The 21,871-nt window shown below is 25.3% G+C and overlaps 6 protein-coding genes across 6 annotated transcripts; all 6 read left to right on the top strand. All coding sequences in view use genetic code 6, as the record gives it.

Moving 5' to 3' along the window:
- Window positions 1-216: 216 nt before the first annotated feature.
- On the top strand, window positions 217-6,785 carry TTHERM_01321560 (REJ domain protein; the record flags this gene model as incomplete). The annotated part of the gene is made up of 8 exons (XM_001011788.2): window positions 217-327; window positions 491-1,274; window positions 1,375-1,876; window positions 1,940-2,141; window positions 2,425-5,117; window positions 5,267-5,371; window positions 6,173-6,273; window positions 6,388-6,785. The coding sequence occupies 8 exons, from the start codon at window positions 217-219 to the stop codon at window positions 6,783-6,785; spliced, it is 4,896 nt and encodes a 1,631-aa protein (XP_001011788.2).
- Window positions 6,786-7,295: 510 nt separating this feature from the next.
- TTHERM_01321570 (hypothetical protein) lies at window positions 7,296-7,754 on the top strand (the record flags this gene model as incomplete). The annotated part of the gene is made up of 1 exon (XM_001011789.2): window positions 7,296-7,754. One exon carries the CDS (start codon window positions 7,296-7,298, stop codon window positions 7,752-7,754), a length of 459 nt encoding a protein of 152 aa, XP_001011789.2.
- Window positions 7,755-9,339: 1,585 nt separating this feature from the next.
- On the top strand, window positions 9,340-10,508 carry TTHERM_01321580 (adenosine/AMP deaminase family protein, putative; the record flags this gene model as incomplete). Its single annotated transcript, XM_001011790.2, has 4 exons — window positions 9,340-9,364; window positions 9,715-9,790; window positions 9,944-9,957; window positions 10,171-10,508. 4 exons carry the CDS (start codon window positions 9,340-9,342, stop codon window positions 10,506-10,508), a joined length of 453 nt encoding a protein of 150 aa, XP_001011790.2.
- A 335-nt stretch (window positions 10,509-10,843) lies between these two features.
- On the top strand, window positions 10,844-11,362 carry TTHERM_01321590 (adenosine/AMP deaminase family protein, putative; the record flags this gene model as incomplete). Its single annotated transcript, XM_001011791.2, has 1 exon — window positions 10,844-11,362. One exon carries the CDS (start codon window positions 10,844-10,846, stop codon window positions 11,360-11,362), a length of 519 nt encoding a protein of 172 aa, XP_001011791.2.
- A 56-nt stretch (window positions 11,363-11,418) lies between these two features.
- Window positions 11,419-11,682, top strand: TTHERM_001321591 (adenosine/AMP deaminase family protein; the record flags this gene model as incomplete). Its single annotated transcript, XM_012796482.1, has 1 exon — window positions 11,419-11,682. The coding sequence occupies one exon, from the start codon at window positions 11,419-11,421 to the stop codon at window positions 11,680-11,682; it is 264 nt and encodes an 87-aa protein (XP_012651936.1).
- A 3,541-nt stretch (window positions 11,683-15,223) lies between these two features.
- Window positions 15,224-21,115, top strand: TTHERM_01321600 (REJ domain protein; the record flags this gene model as incomplete). Its single annotated transcript, XM_001011792.2, has 4 exons — window positions 15,224-16,718; window positions 16,835-17,336; window positions 17,400-17,601; window positions 17,885-21,115. The coding sequence occupies 4 exons, from the start codon at window positions 15,224-15,226 to the stop codon at window positions 21,113-21,115; spliced, it is 5,430 nt and encodes a 1,809-aa protein (XP_001011792.2).
- Between the last annotated feature and the right edge of the window lie 756 nt (window positions 21,116-21,871).

The following is a 21,871-nucleotide window of genomic DNA, read 5'->3' on the forward strand; positions in this document are numbered from 1 at the left end:
TTTTTAAAACAAAAAGAGAATTAAGAATTATTTTTAATGTTTTATTTGATATTTTCATATTTTTTCTAAGTATTTTATTAATACTTTAGGAACACGAAGATATATAGGATTTTTTTTAAATTTGAGCTTTCTGTAATTTAATCAAATTATGTAGATCTAAAATTTAAATTAAATAGCTAAAATTACTTAATCTATATAAATAATGAATAATATATAATGGCAACATTAAATGCTGAAAATTTAAGAATTAATATATCATTATCAGCTAAGGCTTAAGGATAACAATTTCAAGTTTATATCAAATCATTACTTCTGGTTTTATAATTGGTAAATTTAATTATTAAATTAGTTAATAGAGAGTTGAATAATATATTCTTATTTAATTACAATTTTCAAAAATTATTTTAAATTTAATAATGCAAAAAAATTTTCTTTAAATTTTAAAAAAATGAATTCCCACTTAAAAATATTTACTTAACATATAAAAAAGTGTAAAATAAACTGTGACCAATGTGATGGAAATTAAGTATGCTTATAATGTTATTCAGGGTATTATTATAATCAACCTACAAACGAATGCTTATAATGTAATAGTTAATGTGCAAATTGTGATGGTCCAAATTCAAATAACTGCTTATCTTGTAACTCTGGACTTTATTATTAGTAAACGACAAAGGAGTGTGTAAAATCTTGTAATAAAAACTAGTTTCCGGATTTAGTATTGCAATAATGCTAATTGTGTGATTCTACTTGTGCAACTTGTGATGGAAAGGACTCAAACAATTGTTTAAGTTGCTACCCTAACATCTTTCTCTACAACAAAACTTGTGTTAGTATTTGTCCAAATGGACTTTAAAGTAATATTACTACTTTCACATGCGATTCATGCTAAAACTATTGGAGCCTTTAATGCAATCCCTGCAATCCCAGTTGCAAACTATGTGATTAACCATATAGTTTAAATGGAAATTGTCAGAGTTGTTATGATGAAACAAGATAATTCGATGTTTCAAGTAATTAGTGTGTTTGCAGAAACAAAAATGATTCAAGGAATATACTTTATTAATGCAGCTATTAAAATATTGCTGTAATTGATGCAAAATTAAGTGCTACTTCACCATAACTTACCATTGATTTTGGATCTCCATTGATGAATATCATATCAGACACACCTTAGTCTTTGTGCTCATAGATATTTGACTAAGCAACTTTAGACATGATTGTGTAAGATTCTTAATGCGAAATCAGTGGAAAATTAATTAAGGTTAATTTATGTAAATTATTTTTTTTAAATATTCGATTCAACTCATTAAATTTAGTTTATCAATAAAAAAATATTAATTATTAAAATATTTTATTTTATTTGAAAAATAGCGGACTCATCATCAATAATGGAAAATAACTCGATTGTTTTCTTGCAAAATAAGTTACAGTTTGTAGATTACAGTGGATAGTTCATTAGCGTCTTTTATAGAAATATTACATTCTAAGATCCTCCTGGAATTCCTTAACTTTAATTTAGCTTTAATCAGATAGAAAATAGCTGTAACCCTATAAATATAACTCTTTATAATATATAAAATGATGCAGGAAGAAAATTTATGAGTCTAAATTGGACCTTAAATCAAATTGTAGGATCCATAAGCAATGAGCAGCAAGACATTATATAGGAGATATTACAAAAAGCAAGCTCAAACAAAAACACTAGTTTAATTATAGATCCTAAATTCATACCTCCAAACATTAATATTACTATATAATTTAGTTACTTACTTAAGGTTAACTAAACTGGTACTTAAATGTTCACGATTATTTATCAAAAATAAAAATTCATAAGAATCAACTATTAGCAATCTCAATTTCCACCAATTTATAGGTTAATTTTTTTTAATAATGTATTATTTTTATAAATATTTTTTATTCTAAAAACAATTAATAGATTTATGAGCTTGAGTTTCTACTTTTAGTTTTTCGTTGAGATGTGTGAGTTAGGCCAGATAACTTATTTTAATGAACCTGTTAACTTATAACTAGTTTCTAACCAGCTTTAATAGCAAAGCCTAAGTCAATATAATTAATCAAGCTTTCAATATGATATTCTCCCTTATTCCTTAGCATCTAACTAATTCTTTAATTTGAATGTAAATATTTTATAAACATCAATAAGAAATACCATCAAAGCTTTTAAGCTAATTTATCAAATATGGGTAGATAGATAGATAAAGATAATACTAAAAAATTTTAATTAATCAAACAATAGTATAAATGTAATTTGTTAAAATAAAACATAATTTTGAGAAATACCTATATATATTTAATAAAACTCCCATATAATAATAATAATATTCAAGATTTTAATTTTTGAATTTAAAATTGATTTGTTTAAAATAATTTTATTTATTTATTACTAAATTTAAATAATAGCTGATTTTGAATTTGAGTTCGGAAAATAAGATTACTTCAATGTAAAGTATATCAGTTAGTGTATAACTTACAGATTTGTATTTGCAAATTATTGGAGGCCCAAGCCTTCTTTAGGGCTATAAGAATAAAATGGTCTTAGATACTGAATCAAGGGATTATGAAATTTAAGATTAGAATTCCCTTTCAAATATCAACATAAGTTGGAAGTGCTCAAGTCTATCTTCTGCTGATCATATTTGCTATGATTAATAGAATAACTAGATTTAATTTCAAAAAGAGGCCAGCAGTATTTCATTTCCTGCTAACACGTTTTAGCCATACACTACAGTTTAGTTTATAGTATCTGGATAAAAAGATTCAAGGCACACAAGTTACACCACTACTTGCTTATTCGCAGAATTAGATATTCCTCCATTAAAAATTTTATTAGCAGCAACAAGCAGAAACAGAAAAATTAATTTGAATGATGACCTTAATTTTTAATTAATTTATGGTGAGAACATCGCTTCAGATTACTTATCTTATGCAGGAGCTATAATATATGATGGTAATGCAGTTACAGCCATCAAATTCGATTATTTCCAAATTAGATTCAGAATTTGGAACTATCTTTAAAGAATAAATCCCTCAAATCCAACACTTTAAATAAGATTTTCAGTGTATAATCCTTTATTTGTTATGCCAAGCTCGTCTATAATTACCATTTAAATAAATATTCCTCCTTAGAATTGCATTTTAAACATAAATCCTTTGTAGGGTATAGCGCTTGAGACCATCTTCTAAATATAGTTATTGAACTGTTCAGATGATGATCTTCCTCTAACTTACTAGTTCTTCTATTATAATAGTGTAGATGATGCCCAGCAAGAATTAGTTTCTCCTTGGAACATATTGAGAAGATAAATATAAGATTAGACTATAAATAACTCAATATAAACAGTACTTCCTAGTGGGAATCTAATTGTTATGGCACAAGTTATGGATTCTTACCTAGGAGTTTATAATACCTCTTCTATAATATAGGTTCAAGCTTAGAATAAATAGGCTGACGAATATTATAAAATAGTCAGTGAACTCACTTCATAAACTTTTTAGAGCCCAAATATAGAAATCTCTAAGTAACTAGTGACTTTAAGCATCATAGCAGAAGACATTAGTAAAAGCAATTAACATAGTTTGTAATTGAGTGATTTCGTAAGTACGCTGACTTAAAATATATAGCAATTGTCTTTCTAAATACCTAAATTCTCATTTTTGTCTACATTTGCGAACAAAGTAACTGCTTAGTTATTATAACTAATATTTAACTCACCATTATAAAACAATGTTACCACATAAAAAAATAAAATATTTGATTAACTGTAAAAAATACTTCAAAATACTAATTCAAGCATACAAAGTAGTAATCTTAGCCATTTACAACAAAATAATGATATTCTAATTTAAAATATGGTAGATTCTTTTAAAATTCTAAACTCAAGCGTTAGTTATTCGAGTAATAACTCATAGGAAGATTTTTAATCCTATGATAAAATCTCAAGTTAAATTGGAAATCTGCTTAATAATATTAGTTTACCAAACTAAGGACAAATTATTCTAAATGGTGGATTGTCCACTCTTTTATCAGATAAAGTAACTTACAAGAATCTATTCAAATATATTCTAACTGTAGATGAAAACAATTCAGTAAATTAAACTGACATATTTAGCATCACAAGAAATAATTATAAACAAAATATTTATGAAAATACTTCAGAATTTTAGGCGTATACTTAGCAATTCAAAAATATTAGTGAAAACTTTGCTTACTCTAAGAATGAAATAATTTCACCATAGATTTACAATTCATCTTCTTAAAAAATCATAAACCAGCCTATTATTTATAAGTTTAATAATGCAAAGGCTAGTAAGTTATATAATATGACATGCCTCTAATAAAATACTCTTTCATGGAGTAAATAAAATTGCAATATTGATCAAATTGCTGAAGATAATTACATCTGCTTTTGTAGATCCTAAAACCCAACAACTATTATTGAAGATATTGAAGACATGTTCTCAAAAAATAAAAATCTGTAGACAGCATTTGGAGAATAAGGGCTATTAAATATAGTAAACTTTAAAAACTTTTATATGTATGTAGTATTTTGGCTATTGATGAGTTTCACTTTGATTCAAATTACTTTATTTTTTATTGGAAAATTCTTAGACAAATACTCAATAAAAAAAAGATACTTAACAGTTCATAATCTAGAACTTAATAACTAATAGTAAAATGAAGTTTAAGAGTAAGGTATTTGTGATAATTCTTAAATGATAAATAATGGTGTGTTCTAGGAATCTCCTTTTAATAATTAGCTTTAAAGCAACAATAACATCAAACCAGAAATTTAGTAAAATCAATAGATTTAATCACCTTTTGATTAAAATTTGCATAGTTATAAAAATGGAAGAAGGAAAAGAAAAAAATTCTACAGCTCATCAATATAACAAACCCAAAGAACTTTAAATCAATTTTTAGAATAAATTATTGAAAAGAATGAAGAGATGCCTTCTGAACCTAATTAATTGCAAACAATTAAATCATAATCAAGTAGTAGAAGTATTGAAAAAATGAAAACTCAAACAAACTCACAAACATAAATGAAAGAGGTTTAAGATGAAGAAGAAATCTAAAAAATCAATGCTTATTTGTAACTTTCTAAAGTGAAAAAGATAGCCATCTTTCATTAATTCTTTAGTATTTTTTTCATTTATGATAGTATCCTTTAACGACCATTAAGATTCACTCTACTTTACTTAAAAGTAATACACACGTTAGTTATTTCAATATTATTTTAAGGTTATAATATGCTCATTTAGCAAGTAGTAATATCCATAATTAACAGCTCAATAATGAAGACCGCCCTTTTAGGAATTATATATACATTTAAGAAGGGTTCAATAGGTAAAGTAATATCTCTAATTTTGCAAATAGGAATAAGCTTAGTTTATTTCTATCTTGTTTTAGCAGTATCTAGCGGTAAAACACCAAGTGAGTCGAATTAATTTATAATCCTATTTATTGTATCTTTTCTAATAGAAATGGTATTCTTAGAGCTTATAAAGTCATTTTGTATGATCTAGTTGATTCGAAAATACATAAAAAACAATTAATCCGAAAATATTTTCAGTAAATTGTATGCTTTTTTTGATTTAAAATAAACAATAATTAATATAGATATTTGAATCATATTAGTGTTTTTTGTCTTACGCTTTAAAAATAAATATCTACTTTTTAAAATTACTTGTTTTAAGTTAAATTTATCTTTTAGAATTTAATCTATTATTATTTTTATAATGAATTTAATTTAAAATAATTACTGTTAAATTTTGAATTTCATCAACTTGATTCATTACCATCTTTTTCATTGATCAAAATTGAGACTTTCATACTAATTTTTTAGGTATTGCTAAATGCCTTTATTTTTTAATAATTTTTTTCGAGCATGAAAATATTGAAAATAGATTTTGATTTATAGCACTTCTAGGATTAAAATTCTTGTGGTAGCGCTACCGCAAGAATAGTAATCTTAGATGTGCTTATGTAATTTAATTGTTTTTTGTAATAGGAATATTTAAATTAAATAAAAAAATTTACTATTGTACATGTTTTAAAAAATTTAAAATGATTTTTACAAAATATATATATGAAAGTAGGCATACAGAATTTAAAAAAAATTAAAATATTTTTTTAGTTTTTAAAAAGGGCAGATACATGTAAATTTGACGAAATGGGATTATATTCTACTGGGTTCGCATTCCCAATATCCTTTATTTAATATTCATAGAAACATATAATAAAGTTATGTAATTGCTATCTATCCAAATATATGTTTTTAATTAATCAACATCTAAAAATTTTATAAGCTGCTTAAATAGATTGACTTTTTAAACTGATTTATTAAGACATTTTAGAAAAAGGCTAAAAAATTATAAGGATTTATCACTAGCATCATAGCTGCTATCAACAACTAACCTTATGGTACTAAAGAATTGTAGTTGTTTCCGTTTAGATTTATCTCTAAGATGTTACTGTTGGTAAGGTTGTTACTGAGAAGTATTTCAACAAGTACTTCTTGACTAAGTAAAAGTATGTTGACCCCAGCAATCTTCAATCAGTGACCGATGCAAATCAAGATATTTCAAATCTATTTGCTAAGATTTTTAAGGAAAACAAGAAGCCTTTGAATTAAATTAAGCACAACAATAGTTTCAATCCTGGTAATGTTGATCCCTATATCAGAGGTTTCGTCTTTTGGAAGACCTGCAATCGTTCTATTTATGATGATGGAATGAGCTAAAAAGGACAAGCTAAATGATTAGAAGGCCTTTCTTACATGCTCAAAGGAAGTATTGCCTTCTTCTAAACAGATGAATAAGCCATTAAGAGACTTCCATAGTCATCATACTGAAAGATAATGCTTTTGAAACTAAAGAAACGAATGAAATACTTGGTGTTTTATTCTTCTTCAAATATGTCTACTAGAGTGTTGGTGAATTATAAGATAACTAAGACACTTTCAAACAACTTACTGTGAACATGTTCATGTAATTCAAGGGCCAGAATACTTTTGGTGTCGAATTTAGAAACAAAATTGATAAATTCTAAATGGTTACCTTCTAAGAAAGCTCTCATTAATTTACAATTCCATACAATTTTATTACTCCAGGTAGAAAAGTTGCAGTAAAGGTAGAAAGGACAGTGCTATTATTTAAGCTGCTCCTAAATTTACTGATCCTCACTTTGTTGGTATTGATTTCTTTGCCTTCGAAGACAAACCATAAAATGGTGCTATAAAATTCTTACATCTGTAGCATCCACTGATGTTATGAATGGAGAAACCTAATCTTACTTCAATTATTAGATGTTTAACTACTTGAATAACTAGAATGTTAATATTTATTTACACGCAGGAGAAACCCAATTCTTCCCTCAAGGTGGCATAGATAATCATTACACTAACAAAAACTACATCAATGATAACCTATTTCATGCAGCTCTTCTTCCTGGAGTTAAGAGAATAGGTCATGGTTTTGAAGCCTACAAGAATAATTTGCTTTTGAGTATCAACAATATAAAGAATATTCATTCTAACCTTGCCCTATTTCCAATTAAGTACAACTATTCAACGAAGTCTACACCAACCCATTCTTAAATCTCTTAAGAAATGGCTTGCACATGGCGATTTCCCCTGACGATCCAGGTCTCTATGGTTACATAGGTGTTGCTATGGATTGGTTCTACGTCTTAATGGAGACTGATGTTGAGCCCAGCGAAGTTTACTTGATTTTAAATGATTGAATTGAACACTCTTCAATCAAAGAAATCAGAGACAACTCTTAACAATACCTTCAAATACTCAGAGATGATTTGGATGCTTTCTTCTCTGATTTACCCTAAGTTTGCCCTACAGATAATGAAAATAATAATCAAGATTAATGAACAAATAGAATACACTCACTATATTATCATCTAAATGATGATCAAAATGAATCATCAAATAAAATACGCTATAATATGATCTAAATAATAAAGTATAAAGTAATATCTTTATTTGCTTTCTGTTATTTGCTATTCTTATATTCTTTTACATTTTCAATCATCAAAAAAATCATCCACAATATTAATTAGTTTTATATATCATATTACCTTTTTATTCAAGTAGTCTATAATTAGAGTTCATGGTTCGATGTAAAATTTTTATAAAAACCGGTTATTGTGTGAGTATAAAAAAGTTGGGTTGAGTTATAATTCCCCTTATCATTTATATAACATTGCATGTAGATCCTAAAAGCCAACAACTAGCATTGAAGACATTTTTGAAAAAATAAAATTCTGTAGACAGCATTTGGAAAATAATGGCTATTAAATATAGCAATCTTTAAAAATTTTTATATATATGTAGTATTTTGGCTATTGATGAGTTTCACTTTGATTCAAATTATTTTACTTATAATTGGAATATTCTTAGACAAATACTTAATAAAAAAATGATACTCAAAAGTTAATTATCAAGAACTTATTAACTAACAGTAAAATGAAATTTTAGAGTAGGGTATTTATGAAAATTCTTAAATGATAAATAATAGTGTGTTCAAGCAATCTCCTTTTAATCATTAGCTTTAAAGCAATAAAAAATCAAACCAGAAATTTAGTAAAATCAATAGATTTCACACCTTTTGATTTAAATATGCGTGGTTATATTAATGGAAGAAGAAAAAGATAAAAATTCTACATAATTTTAAGAACGAAATATTGAAAAGGATGAAGAGATGCCTGTTGAATCTAATTAATTACAAATAATTAAATCATAATCAAATACTAGAAGTATTTAAATAATTAAAATTCAAACAAACTCACAAGCATAAATAAAAGAGGTTTAAGATAAAGATGAAATCTAATAAATAAATGTTTATTTTTAACTTTCTAAAGTGAAAAAGATAGCCATCTTTCATTAATTCTTTAGTATTTTTTACATTTATGATGATATCCTTTAACTACCATTAAGATTCACTCTTCATTACTTAAAAGTAATACACACATTAGTTATTTCAATATTAATCTAAAGTTATAATATGCTCATTTAGCAGGTAGTAATAGCCATAATTAACAGCTCATTTATGAAGATCGCCTTTTTTGGAATTATATATGCATTCAAAAAGGGTTCGATAGGTAAAGTAATATCTCTAATTTTGCAAATAGGAATAAGCTAAGTTTATTTCTATCTTGTTTTAGCAGTATCTAGAGGTCAAACTCCAACTGAGTCGAATTAATTTATAATCCTATTTATAGTATCTTTTCTAATAGAAATGATATTCTTAGAGCTAACAAAGTCATTTTTTATGATCTAGTTGATTCAAATATACATAAAAATGAATTAATCTAAAAATATTTTAGGTAAATTGTATGGTTTTTTGATTTAAAATTAACAAAAATTAATAGATGTTTGAACCAAATTTATATTTTTTGTTTATGCTCACCTTTTTAAATTTACTAGTTTTAAATTATATTTGTCATTTAAAATTTAATCTATTATTATTTTTATAATATATTTAATTTAAAATAATTATTGTTAAATTTTGAATTTCATCAACTTGATTCATTACCATCTTTTTCATTGATCAAAATTGAGGCCTTCATACTAATTTTTTAGGTATTGGTAAATGCCTTTCTAAAATTTAGTGAAGTCACTATTTTTTAGGAAGGTCTATATTTTTTAATAATTTTTAATAACATATTGAAATTAGATTTTGATTATATCACTTCCAATTAAAATTCTTGTGGTAGCGCTACCTCAAGAATAATAATATTGGAAGTGCTTATGTAATTTAATTCATTTTTGTTATATATTTAAATTAAATAAGAAAATTTATTATTGTACATGCTTTAAAAAATTTAAATTTCTACTAAATATATATATGAATACAGGCATACTGAATTTTTTAAAAATAAAATATTTTTTTAATTTTTAAAAAGGGAAAAGAATACAGGTAAATTTGATAAAATAGGATTATATTCTACTGGGTTCGCATTCCCAATACCCTTTATTTAATATTTAAAAAAATTCATAGAAACACATAATAAAGTTATGCAATTGCTATCTATCAAAATATATGTTTTTAATTAATCAATTACTAAAATTTTTCTAAGCTGCTTAAATTGATTGACTTGTTAAACTGATTTATTAAGACATTTTAGAAAAGGCTAAAAAATTATAAGGATTTATCACTGCATCAGAGCTGCTATCAGCAGCTAACCTTATGACAGCGAAATAATTTTAGTTGTTTCTGTTTAAGTTTATCTCGAAGATGCTTCTGTTGGTAAGGTTACTACTGAGAAATATTTCTACAATTATTTCTTGACTAAGTAAAAGTATGTTGACCCCAATAATTTTCAATCAGCGATCGATGCAAATTAAGATGTTTTAAATCATTTTGCTTAGAATGTTAAGGAAAACAAGAAGCGCTTAAATTACATTAAGGACAACAAAGGTTTCAATCCTGGTAATCTTGATCCCTATATCAGAGGTTTCGTCTATTGAAAGAGCTGCAATAGTTCTACATTTAATGATGGCATGAGCTAAGAAGGACAAGCGAAATCATTGGAAGACCTCTCATATATGCTCAAAGAAAGTATTTCCTGCTTCTAATCAGATGAATAAGCCATCAAGAGACTTCCTAAATCATACTCAAAAGATAATGCTTTTGAGATTAAAGAAACAAAGGAAATTCTTTGTGTCTGGTTCTTCTTCGAATAGATCTTCTAGAGTGTTGGTGAATTATATGACAAATAAGACATTTTCAAGCAACTTACTTGTGAACATGCTCATGTAACTCAAGGACCAAAATACTTATGGTGTGCAATTTATAAACAAAAATGGTAAGTTCTAAATTATTACCTTCTAAGAAAGCTCTGAATAATTTGAAGTTCCTTACAGTTTTATCACCCAGGTAGAAAAGTTGCAGTTAAAGGTAGCAAAGGTGGCGCTATTGTTTAAGCTGCTCCATTACTGATCTTCACTTCGTTAGTATTGATTTCTTTGCTTTTAAAGACGATCCATACAATCGTGCTAGAAACTTCTTCCCTGGAGCATTCATTTTTGTTATTAAAGGAGAAACCTAATCTTACTTTAATTAGATGTTTAACTACTTGAATAACTAGAATGGTAATATTTATTTACACGCAGGAGAAACCCAATTCTTCCCTCAAGGTGGCATAGATAATCATTACACTAACAAAAACTACATCAATGATAACCTAATTCATGCAGCTCTTCTTCCTGGAGTTAAGAGAATAGGTCATGGTTTTGAATCCTACAAGAATAATTTGCTTTTGAGTATCATCAATAAAAAGAATATTCATTCGAATCTTGCCCTATTTCCAATTAAGTATTGAACTTCAACGAAGTCTAAACCAACCCATTCTTAAATCTCTTAAGAAATGGCTTGCACATGGCAATTTCCCCTGATGATCCAGGTCTCTTTAGTTACATAGTTGTTGCTATGGGTTGGTTCTACGTCTTAATGGAGACTGATGTTGAGCCCAGCGAAGTTTACTTGCTTTTAAATGATTCAATTGAGCACTCTTCAATCAAAGAAATCAGAGAAAACTCTTAATAATACCTTTAAATACTCAGAGATGATTAGGATGCTTTCTTCTCTGATTTACCCGAAGTTTGCCCTGCAGATAGTGAAAATAATAATCAAGATTAATGAACAAATAGAATACACCACTATATTATCATCTAAATGATAATCAAAATGAATCATCAAATAAAATACGCTATATCATGATCTAAATAATAAAGTATAAAGTAATATCTTTATTTGTTTTCTGTTATTTGCTATTCTTTTATTCTTTTACATTTTCAATCATCAAAAATTTCATCCACAATTTTAATTAGTTTTACATATCATATTACCTTTTTATCAAGTAGTCTTAAATTGGAGTTCATGGTTCGATGTGAAGTTTTTATTAAATCTAAAAATTGCTCAAAGTCAAATTATGTTTAGTCCTTAATCAAAGAGGATTTAGATTATATTTATTCATTTTGCAAATAATTACCTTAAAATATGAAGATATTAACAATTTTAAGTTAATGATAAAATAATCATTTAATCTTATTTATGAAAGCGAGTGAAACATTTTTAATTAATTTTTATATTCGTAGTTAGATAGCTAATATACTAATTAATTAACTATTCATTTCATTTTCAACTCTACCAATTTTGAATATTTCTTAGCATTATTCGTGCTAAAAAAAATATAAAATCTGATATTTTAAAATTATGAAATATGTTTTTTTGAAGCTAAGTAAAAATTTATTTATGTGTTTTAACTCTATTAAATTTTAAATGAAAATTATTTTTTTTTAATTACATAATGACTTAAAATGGAAGAATTAAATATAAAGTGTAATAAATACTTTACAAAAGAATACATTAAAATGAATACTACAATTGAATTGATAGGATATTTCCTTCAAATAATAAGCATAAAGCATTGTAGATAATTATTTATAATCTTCTAGAAATAGCCAAGTATATATATTGATTTACCAAAACTAAAGAATTGTTCTACTGCTTGAATTAAGAATTGATAATATGCCTCTTTCAAAGAAAAAGAAAAAAGCATCCCAAGTAATCAGATAAGCTAAATTTTAATCAAAGTCATTTATTTAGATTTTTAAAAATAGTGAGAACCCAAAATTATTGAACAGTTTAATTAGTTTAAATATTGAGAAATTATTTATTTGATATTAACTAGTGATGATTTTAATATGTATGTTTTTCAAAATATCAATAATTCGACTGTCACTTATAAAAGCCATTCAGTAAATAAATAAAATGTCTAAATGCTATTAAAAGCAGTAAATAATTGGATTATGTATTAACGTATTATTTATTTCCTTCTTCCCTTACTAATGTGAAAAGAGCAAATAAAGGTTTTGAATTACTGGAGTTGGTGTTTATCTAGAATTTAAATTTAAAGTCAGGAAATTATTTTTTTCGTAGGGTGTATATATATTTTTTAAATGTAAATAAAACTTATAATTGCATCTTTAAGTTAAAAATGATAGGCTTAATATTGCAAAGAGAAAGATTAAATGAAAACTTTATTAACTATTTATAATAGATTTTTAAAATGCTATTAATTAGACTTATTTTAAAAATTGATGGAAATTTTTTTCAATGAAAGTAATCATTGGTTTTTACTCTTCAAAAACTAAAAGCAATCAGCTTTCTAAAATAATCTGATTGATTGATTTGATCATTCTCTGTAGTCCTCTAATTCTTTAGAAAGGTAAGATAGAGTATTAAGAAATAATCAGATTAATAGATTATTATTTGTAATCTATTTTTCTTAGTAATAATAGAATGAATGCATCACAAAAATTAACTTTTCAAAAAATAAGAGATTCTATTAAATATATGACTTGATACTGATGTATAAGGAACTTAGATTTATTAGCTGGTTTATAACAATTTTCAACTCATAGCTTTTTGTATAGGTTATATTACAACTATTAGAGCGTAAATTTATATGTTTAAATTAGAAAATAAATTCTATTAAAAAATACTTTTTAAAGTTTAATAAAATGGTTATTTTTAAGATTTTTCATCTAAAAACAGTTTTATAGGGGTTTATTTAGTTAAATTAAAATCAAATGTAGGATAAATTCAAATGGTATTAAATTATTATTTTTTATTTGCTTTGTAATTAATATTAGTAAATTTACTTATAAAAAAAAAGTATCAATAGTCTTATAATATTTAATTAATCAAAATCAATTATTAATCTAAATTTCCAAAAAGAAAATCGAATTAACAATGAAAACTTAGAAAATCAGAATATCTCTCTTGGTTATTTTACAAAGTCAAATTTTTGATTAATAAATTGTGTAAAAAGGATTAAATTATTTTAATAACTAAACAGTCTTAAAATACTTATATGCTGATCCTTTTCAATGTGTACCACCATGGGTGGGAAATTTAAATACAAATTGTAAATTTATTTTAAATTATTGTTTTATTATTAAATCATAATTTATAAACTTAAGTTAGTTTCTGCCCGGTTAATTATGGATATCCTGCTACGTAAACTGATGTAGAAAGCTTTCAATAATATTTCTCAAACAAAAATTGCTTAAATCCAACTACCGGTTCACACACTAATAATATTTATTTATCAGGAAATAATTGTGTATAAAATACGGATATAACAATCAATTATACTCCCTAAACCTTGTAAAAAATTATTAGCAAAACTATAATTATTTTAGCAATAAATAAATCTTTTCTTAATAAAAATTCGCATAACATTAAATTTTTTTTAAAATGAAAAGAGAATTAAGAATTATTTTTAATGCTTTATTTGATAATCTCATATTTTTTCTAAGTATTTTATTAATATTTTAGGAAGACAAAGATATTTGGGTTTTTTTTTTAATATTAAATTTAAGCATTTTATTCAGACGCTTATATTCAAAGCATAAATGTAGAACTTTATATAAATGGTTAAAAGTAATAAGTCACTTATGAAGGTGTTTAAACGATTAGGAATTATTAGTTAAATGCAGAAAGTTTAACAATTAAAATATAGTTATTAACTATGTATTAAGGGTAAAAATATCAAGTTTATTTAGTATAAATGATTCTGGCTTTACAATTGGTAAATTTAATTATTAAATTAGTCAATAGGGAGATGAATAATATATTCTTATTTAATTACAATTTTCAAAAATTATTTTCTATCGATTGATAATAGAAAAAAAAATTTTGGACACCCTTGCCAAAAAAATTATATGATTGTAAACTCTGATAAAATTTCGGCAAAATACAAAATTTTATTTTTAAAGAAAACAGAATTTGAATTTTTAAAATTATAACCAAGCAAGCAGGATTTATAAATATTCGGCTTTTACCTTATAAATTCAGCAAATATTTTTATTCAATCCAGCTTTAATTAAAATTATAAGATCCAAATTTTATAATTCAAACAACTTTTCTTTAAATTTTTAAAAAATGAATTCTCACTTAAAAATATTTACTTAATATTAAAAAAAAGTGTAAAATAAATTGTGACTAATGTGATGTAAATTAAGTATGCTTATAATGTTATCTAGGGTATTATTATTAACAATCTACAAATGAATGCTTATAATGTAATAGTTCATGTGCAAGTTGTAATGGTCCTAGCTAAAATAATTGCTTATCGTGCAATCCAGGGTTATACTTAGATTAAACAAAAAAATGTATGATTTGTGATTCAACCTGTTAAACTTGTGATGGTCCTAACTTTAATAATTGTTAATCTTGTCAAACAGGATTATACTATAATTTTTCTACTAAATAGTGTCTTTGTGATTCAACATGCAAAACTTGTAATGGCCCAAATTCTAATAACTGCTTATCTTGTAATACAGGAATATACTATAATTCATCTACTAAATAGTGTCTTTGTGATTCAACATGCAAAACTTGCAATGGCCCAAATTCTAATAACTGCTTATCTTGCAATACCGGATTATACTACAATTAACTAACCTAAGAATGTAAATGTGATCCAACCTGTAAAACTTGTGATGGCCCAAACTCAAACAACTGTTTGTCTTGCGACCCTATATATTACTATAATTAATCCACAAAATAGTGTATTATTTGTGATTCAACATGTAAAACTTGTGATGGCCCACAATCAAGCAATTGCTTATCTTGCTAAACCGGCATATACTACAATTAATCCACTAAATAATGTATTTGTGATTTAACCTGTAAAACTTGTGATGGTCCAAATTCTCATAGCTGCTTATCTTGTAACCCTATATATTACTATAATTAATCCACAAAATAGTGTATTATTTGTGATTCAACATGTAAAACTTGTGATGGCCCACAATCAAGCAATTGCTTATCTTGCTAAACCGGCATATACTACAATTAATCCACTAAATAATGTATTTGTGATTCAACCTGTAAAACTTGTGATGGTCCAAATTCTCATAGCTGCTTATCTTGCGACCCTATATATTACTATAATTAATCCTCAAAAGAATGTATTATCTGTGATTCAACATGTAAAACATGTGATGGCCCAAATACAAATAACTGCTTATCTTGTAGCTCTGGACTTTATTATTAGTAAACAACAAAGGAGTGTGTAAAATCTTGTAATAAAAACTAGTTTCCGAATTTATTATTACAATAATGCTAATTGTGTGATATTACTTGTGCAAGTTGTGATGGAAAGGACCCAAATAATTGTTTAAGTTGCTAACCTAACACCTTTCTCTACAACAAAACTTGTGTTAGCAATTGTCCAAATGGGTTTAAAAGTAATATCATTACTCTCACATGTGATTCATGCTAAAACTATTGGAGCCTATAATGCAATCCCTGCGATCCCAGTTGCAAACTATGTGATTAACCATATATTTAAAATGGAAAATGTCAGACTTGTTATGATGAAACAAGATAATTCGATGTTTCGAGTAAGTTGTGTGTTTGCAGAAACAAAAATGATTCAAGAAATATACTTTATTAATGCAGCTATTAAAATATTGCTGTAGTTGATGCAAAATTAAGTGCTACTTCGCCATATCTTTCAATTGATTTTGGATCTCCATTGATGAATATATTATCAGACACACCTTAGTCTCTGTGCTCATAGATATTTGACAAAGCAACTTTAGACATGATTGGGTAAGATTCTTAATGCGAAATCAGTGGAAATAAAATTAAGGTTAATTTAAGTAAATTAATTTTCTTAAATATTCAATTCAACTCTTTTAATTAAAAAATTATTTCGCTTAATTATGAATAACAAAATATTAATTTATTAAAATATTTTATTTTGTTTGAAAAATAGCTGACTCATCAACAATGATGGAAAATAACTCAATTGTTTTCTTGCAAAATAAGTTACAGTTTGTAGATTATAGTGACTAGTTCATTAATGTCTTTTATAGAAATATTACATTCTAAGATCCTCCTGGAATTCCTTAACTTTAATTTAGCTATAACCACATAGAAAATAGCTGCAACCCTATAAATATAACTCTTTATAATCTATAAAATGATGCAGGAAGAAAATTTATGAGTCTAAATTGGACCTTAAATCAAATTGTAGGATCCATAAGCAATGAGCAGCAAGACATTATTAAGGAGATATTACTAAAAGCTAGCTCAAACAAAACAACTAGTTTAATTATAGATTCTAAATTCATACCTCCAAATATTAATATTACTATATCATTTAGCTACTTCCTTAAGGTTAACTAAACTGGTACTTAAACTTTCACAATTATTTATCAAAAATAAAAATTGATAAGAATCAACCATTAGTAATCTCTATATCCACCAATTTATAGGTTAATTATTCTTAATAATGTATTATTTTTATAAATATTTTTTATTCTTAAAATAATTAATAGATTTATGAGCTTGAGTTTCTACTTTTAGTTTTACATTGAGTCGTGTGAGTTAGGCCAAATAACTTATTTTAATGAACCTGTTGACTTATAACTAGTTTCTAACCAGCTTTAAAAGCAAAGCCTAAGTCAATATAATTAATCAAGCTTTCAATATGATATTCTCCCTTATTCCTTAGCATCTAACTAATTCTTTAATATGAGCGTAAATATTTTAAAAACATCTAAAAGAAATACCATCCAAACTTATAAGCTAATTTATCAAATGTGGGTATAAAGATAAATAAAATACTATAAATTTTTAATTAATCAAACAAGAGTATAAATGTAATTAGTTAAAATAAAACATAATTTTGAGAAATACCTACTATATATTTAATAACACTCCCATATTATATAAAAAGATTCTAGATTTTAATTTTTGAATTTAAAATTGATTTATTCAAAATACTTTTATTTATTTATTAATTATTAAATTTAAATAATAGCTGATTTTGAATTTGAGTTCGGATAATAGGATTGCTGCAATCTAAAATATATCAGCTAGTGTATAAATTACAGATTTGTATTTGCAAATTATCGGAGGCCCAAGCTTTGTTTAGGGCTATCAAAATAAAATGGTCTTAGATACAGAATCGAGAGATTATGAGATTTAAGATTAGAATTCCCTTTCAAATATCAACATAAGTTGGAAGTGCTCAAGTCTATCTTCTGCTGATCATATCTGCTATGATTAATAGAATAACTAAATTTAATTTCAATAAGGAGCCAGCAGTATTTCATTTCCTGCTAAAACGTTTTAGCCATACACTGCAGTTTAATTTATAGTATCTGGATAAAAAGATTCTAGGCAAACAAGTTACACCACTACTTGCATATTCACAGAATTAGATATTCCTCCATTAAAAATTGTATTAGCAGCAACAAGCAGAAACAGAAAAATTAATTTGAATGATGACCTTAATTTTTAAATAATTTATGGTGAGAATATTGCTTCAGATTACTTGTCTTATGCTGGAGCTATAATATATGATGGTAATGCAGTTGCAGCCCTCAAATTCGATTATTTCCAAATTAGATTCAGAATTTGGAACTATTTTTAAAAAATAAGTCCCTTAAAGCCAACACTTTAAATAAGATTTTCAGTGTATAATCCTTTATTTGTTATGCCGAGCTCGTCTATAATTACCATTTAAATAAATATTCCTCCTTAGAATTGCATTTTAAATATTAATCCTTTGTAGGGCATAGCGCTTGAGACCATCTTTTAAATTTAGTTTTTGAATTGTACAGATGAAGATCTTCCTCTAACTTACTAGTTCTTCTATTATAATAGTATAGATGATGCCCAGCAAGAATTGGTTACTCCTTGGAACATATTGAGAAGATAAATATAAGACTAGACTTTAAACAACTCGATATAAACAGTACTACCTAATGGGAATCTAATTGTTATGGCATAAGTTATGGATTCTTACCTAGGAGTTTATAATACCTCTTCTGTAATATAGGTTCAAGCTTAGAATAAATCAGCTGACGAATATTATAAACTGGTCAATTAACTCACTTCATAAACTTTTTAGAGCCCAAATTAAGAAATCACTAAGTAACTAGTGACTTTAAGCATCATAGCAGAAGATATTAGTAAAAGCAATTAACATACATAATAATTGAGTGATTTAGTTAGTCTACTAACTTAAAATATATAGTAATTGTCTTTCTAAATACCTAAATTCTCACTTTTATCAACGTTTGCGAACAAAGTAACTGCTTAGTTATCATAACTAATATTTAACTCATCTTCCTAAAGCGATATTACCACATAAAAAAATAAAATATTTGATTAACTGTAAAAAATACTTCAAAATACTAATTCAAGTATATAAAGTAGTAATCTTAGCCATTTGCAACAAAATAATGATATTCAAATTTAAAATATGGTAGATTCTTTTAAAATTCTAAACTCAAGTGTTAGTTTGTGGAGTAATAACTCATAGGAAGATTATTAATCCTACGATAAAATATCAAATTAGATAGGAAATCTGCTTAATAATATTAGTATACCAAACTAAGGACAAATTATTCTAAATGGCAGCTTGTCCACACTTTTATCAGATGTAGTAACATAAAAGAATCTATTCAAATATATTATAACTGTAGATGAAAGCAATTCAGTAAATTAAACTAGCATATTTAGCATAACAAGAAATAATTATAAGCAAAATATTTATGAAAATACTTCATATTTTTAGTCATACACACAGCAATTCAAAAATATTATTTAAAACTTCACTTACTCTAAGAATGAAGTAATATCACCCTAGATTTATAATTTATCTTCTTAATAAACTTTTAATCAGTCTAATATAGTTTATTAGTTTAATGATGCAAATTCTAGTAAGTTATATAATATGACATGTCTTTAATAAAATGATCTTTAATGGAGCAAAAAAAATTGTGGGATCAGTAAGAATAGTTAAAATAGTTACATGTGCTTATGTGAATCTTAAAAACCAACAACTATCATTGAAGATATTGATGACATGCTCTTAAAAAATAAAAATCTATAGACAGCATTTGGAGAATAAGGGTTATTAAATATAGCAAACTTTAAAAACTTTTATAAGTATGTAGTATTTTGGCTATTGACGAGTTTCACTTTGATTCAAATTATTTTATTTATCATTGGAAAATACTTAGACAAATACTCAGTAAAAAGACGATACTCAAAAGTTCATAATCAAGAACTTAATAATTAATAGTAAAATGAAATTTAAGAGTAAGACATTTGTGAAAATTCTTAAATAATAAATAATGGTGTGTTCCAGGAACCTCCTTTTAATAATTAGCTTTAAAGCAACAATAAAATCTAACCAGAAATTTAGTAAAATCAATAGATTTCATCACCTTTTGATGAAAATATACGTACTTATAATAATGGAAGAAGAAAAAGATAAAAATTCTACAACTCATAAATATTACAAACCTAAAGAACTTTAAAGCAATGTTAAGAATAAATTATTGAAAAGAATGAAGAGATGCCTGCTGAATCTAATTAATTATAAATAATTAAATCATAATCAAGTACTAGAAGTATTGAAAAAATGAAAACTCAAACAAACTCACAAGCTTAAATAAAAGAGGTTTAAGATGAAGAAGAAATCTAAAAAATCAATGCTTATTTGTAACTTTCTAAAGTGAAAAAGATAGCCATCTTTCATTAATTCTTTAGTATTTTTTGTATTTATGATAATATCCTTTAACGACCATTAAGATTCACTTTGCTTTACTTAAAAGTATTACACACTTTAGTTATTTCAATATTATTCTAAGGTTATAATATGCTAGATTAGCAGATAGTAATATCCATAATTAACAGCTCAATAATGAAGACCGCCTTTTTTGGAATTATATATGCATTCAAGAAGGGTTCAATAGGTAAAGTAATATCTCTAATTTTGCAAATAGGAATAAGCTTAGTTTATTTCTATCTTGTTTTAGCAGTATCTAGCGGTAAAACACCAAGTGAGTCGAATTAATTTATAATCCTATTTATAGTATCTTTTCTAATAGAGATGGTTTTCTTAGAGCTAATAAAGGTATTTTGTATGATCTAGTTGATTCAAAAATACATAAAAAACAATGAATCCGAAAATATTTTCAGTAAATTGTATGCTTTATTAGATTTAAAATAAACAATAATTAATATAGATGTTTGAACCAAATTTATGTTTTTATATTCTTGTCTTTCGCTTAAAAAACAAATATCACCTTTTTAAAATTACTTGTTTAAATTATATTTATCTTTTAGAATTTAATCTATTATTATTTTTATAATCTATTTAGGTTTTCATGCTAATTTTTTAGGTATTGCTAAATGCCTTTCTAAAATTTAGTGAAGTGACTCATTATTCTTTAGAAAGGCCTTTAATTTAGAATAATTTTTTAACACGAAAATATTAATAATAGATATTGATTTATTGCAACTCCAGATTAAAATTCTTGTGGTAGTGGAACCGCAAGAAAAGTAATCTTGGAAGCGCTTATATAATTTTAATTACTTTTTGTAATATGAATATTTAAATTAAATATATAAATTTACTTTTGTACATGTTTTAAAAAAATTTTAATGATTTTTACTAAATATTTTTATGAAAGTAGAACCATAAAAACCGGTTATTGTGAGTATAAAAAAGTTGGGTTGAGTTATAATTCCCCTTATGAATTATATAACATTGCATGTAGATCCTAAAAGCCAATAACGATCATTGAAGATATTGAAGACATTTTTGAAAAAATAAAATTCTGTAAACAGCATTTGGAAAATAAAGGCTATTAAATTTAGCAAGCTTTAAAATATTTTATATGTATGTAGTATTTTGGCTATTGATGAGTTTCACTTCAATTCAAATTATTTTACTTATAATTGGAAAATTCTTAGACAAATACTTAATAAAAAAATGATACTGAAAAGT

This window comes from Tetrahymena thermophila, assembly GCF_000189635.1.
Source record: "Tetrahymena thermophila SB210 genomic scaffold scf_8254720, whole genome shotgun sequence".
NCBI classification, from domain to species: Eukaryota; Ciliophora; class Oligohymenophorea; order Hymenostomatida; family Tetrahymenidae; genus Tetrahymena; species Tetrahymena thermophila.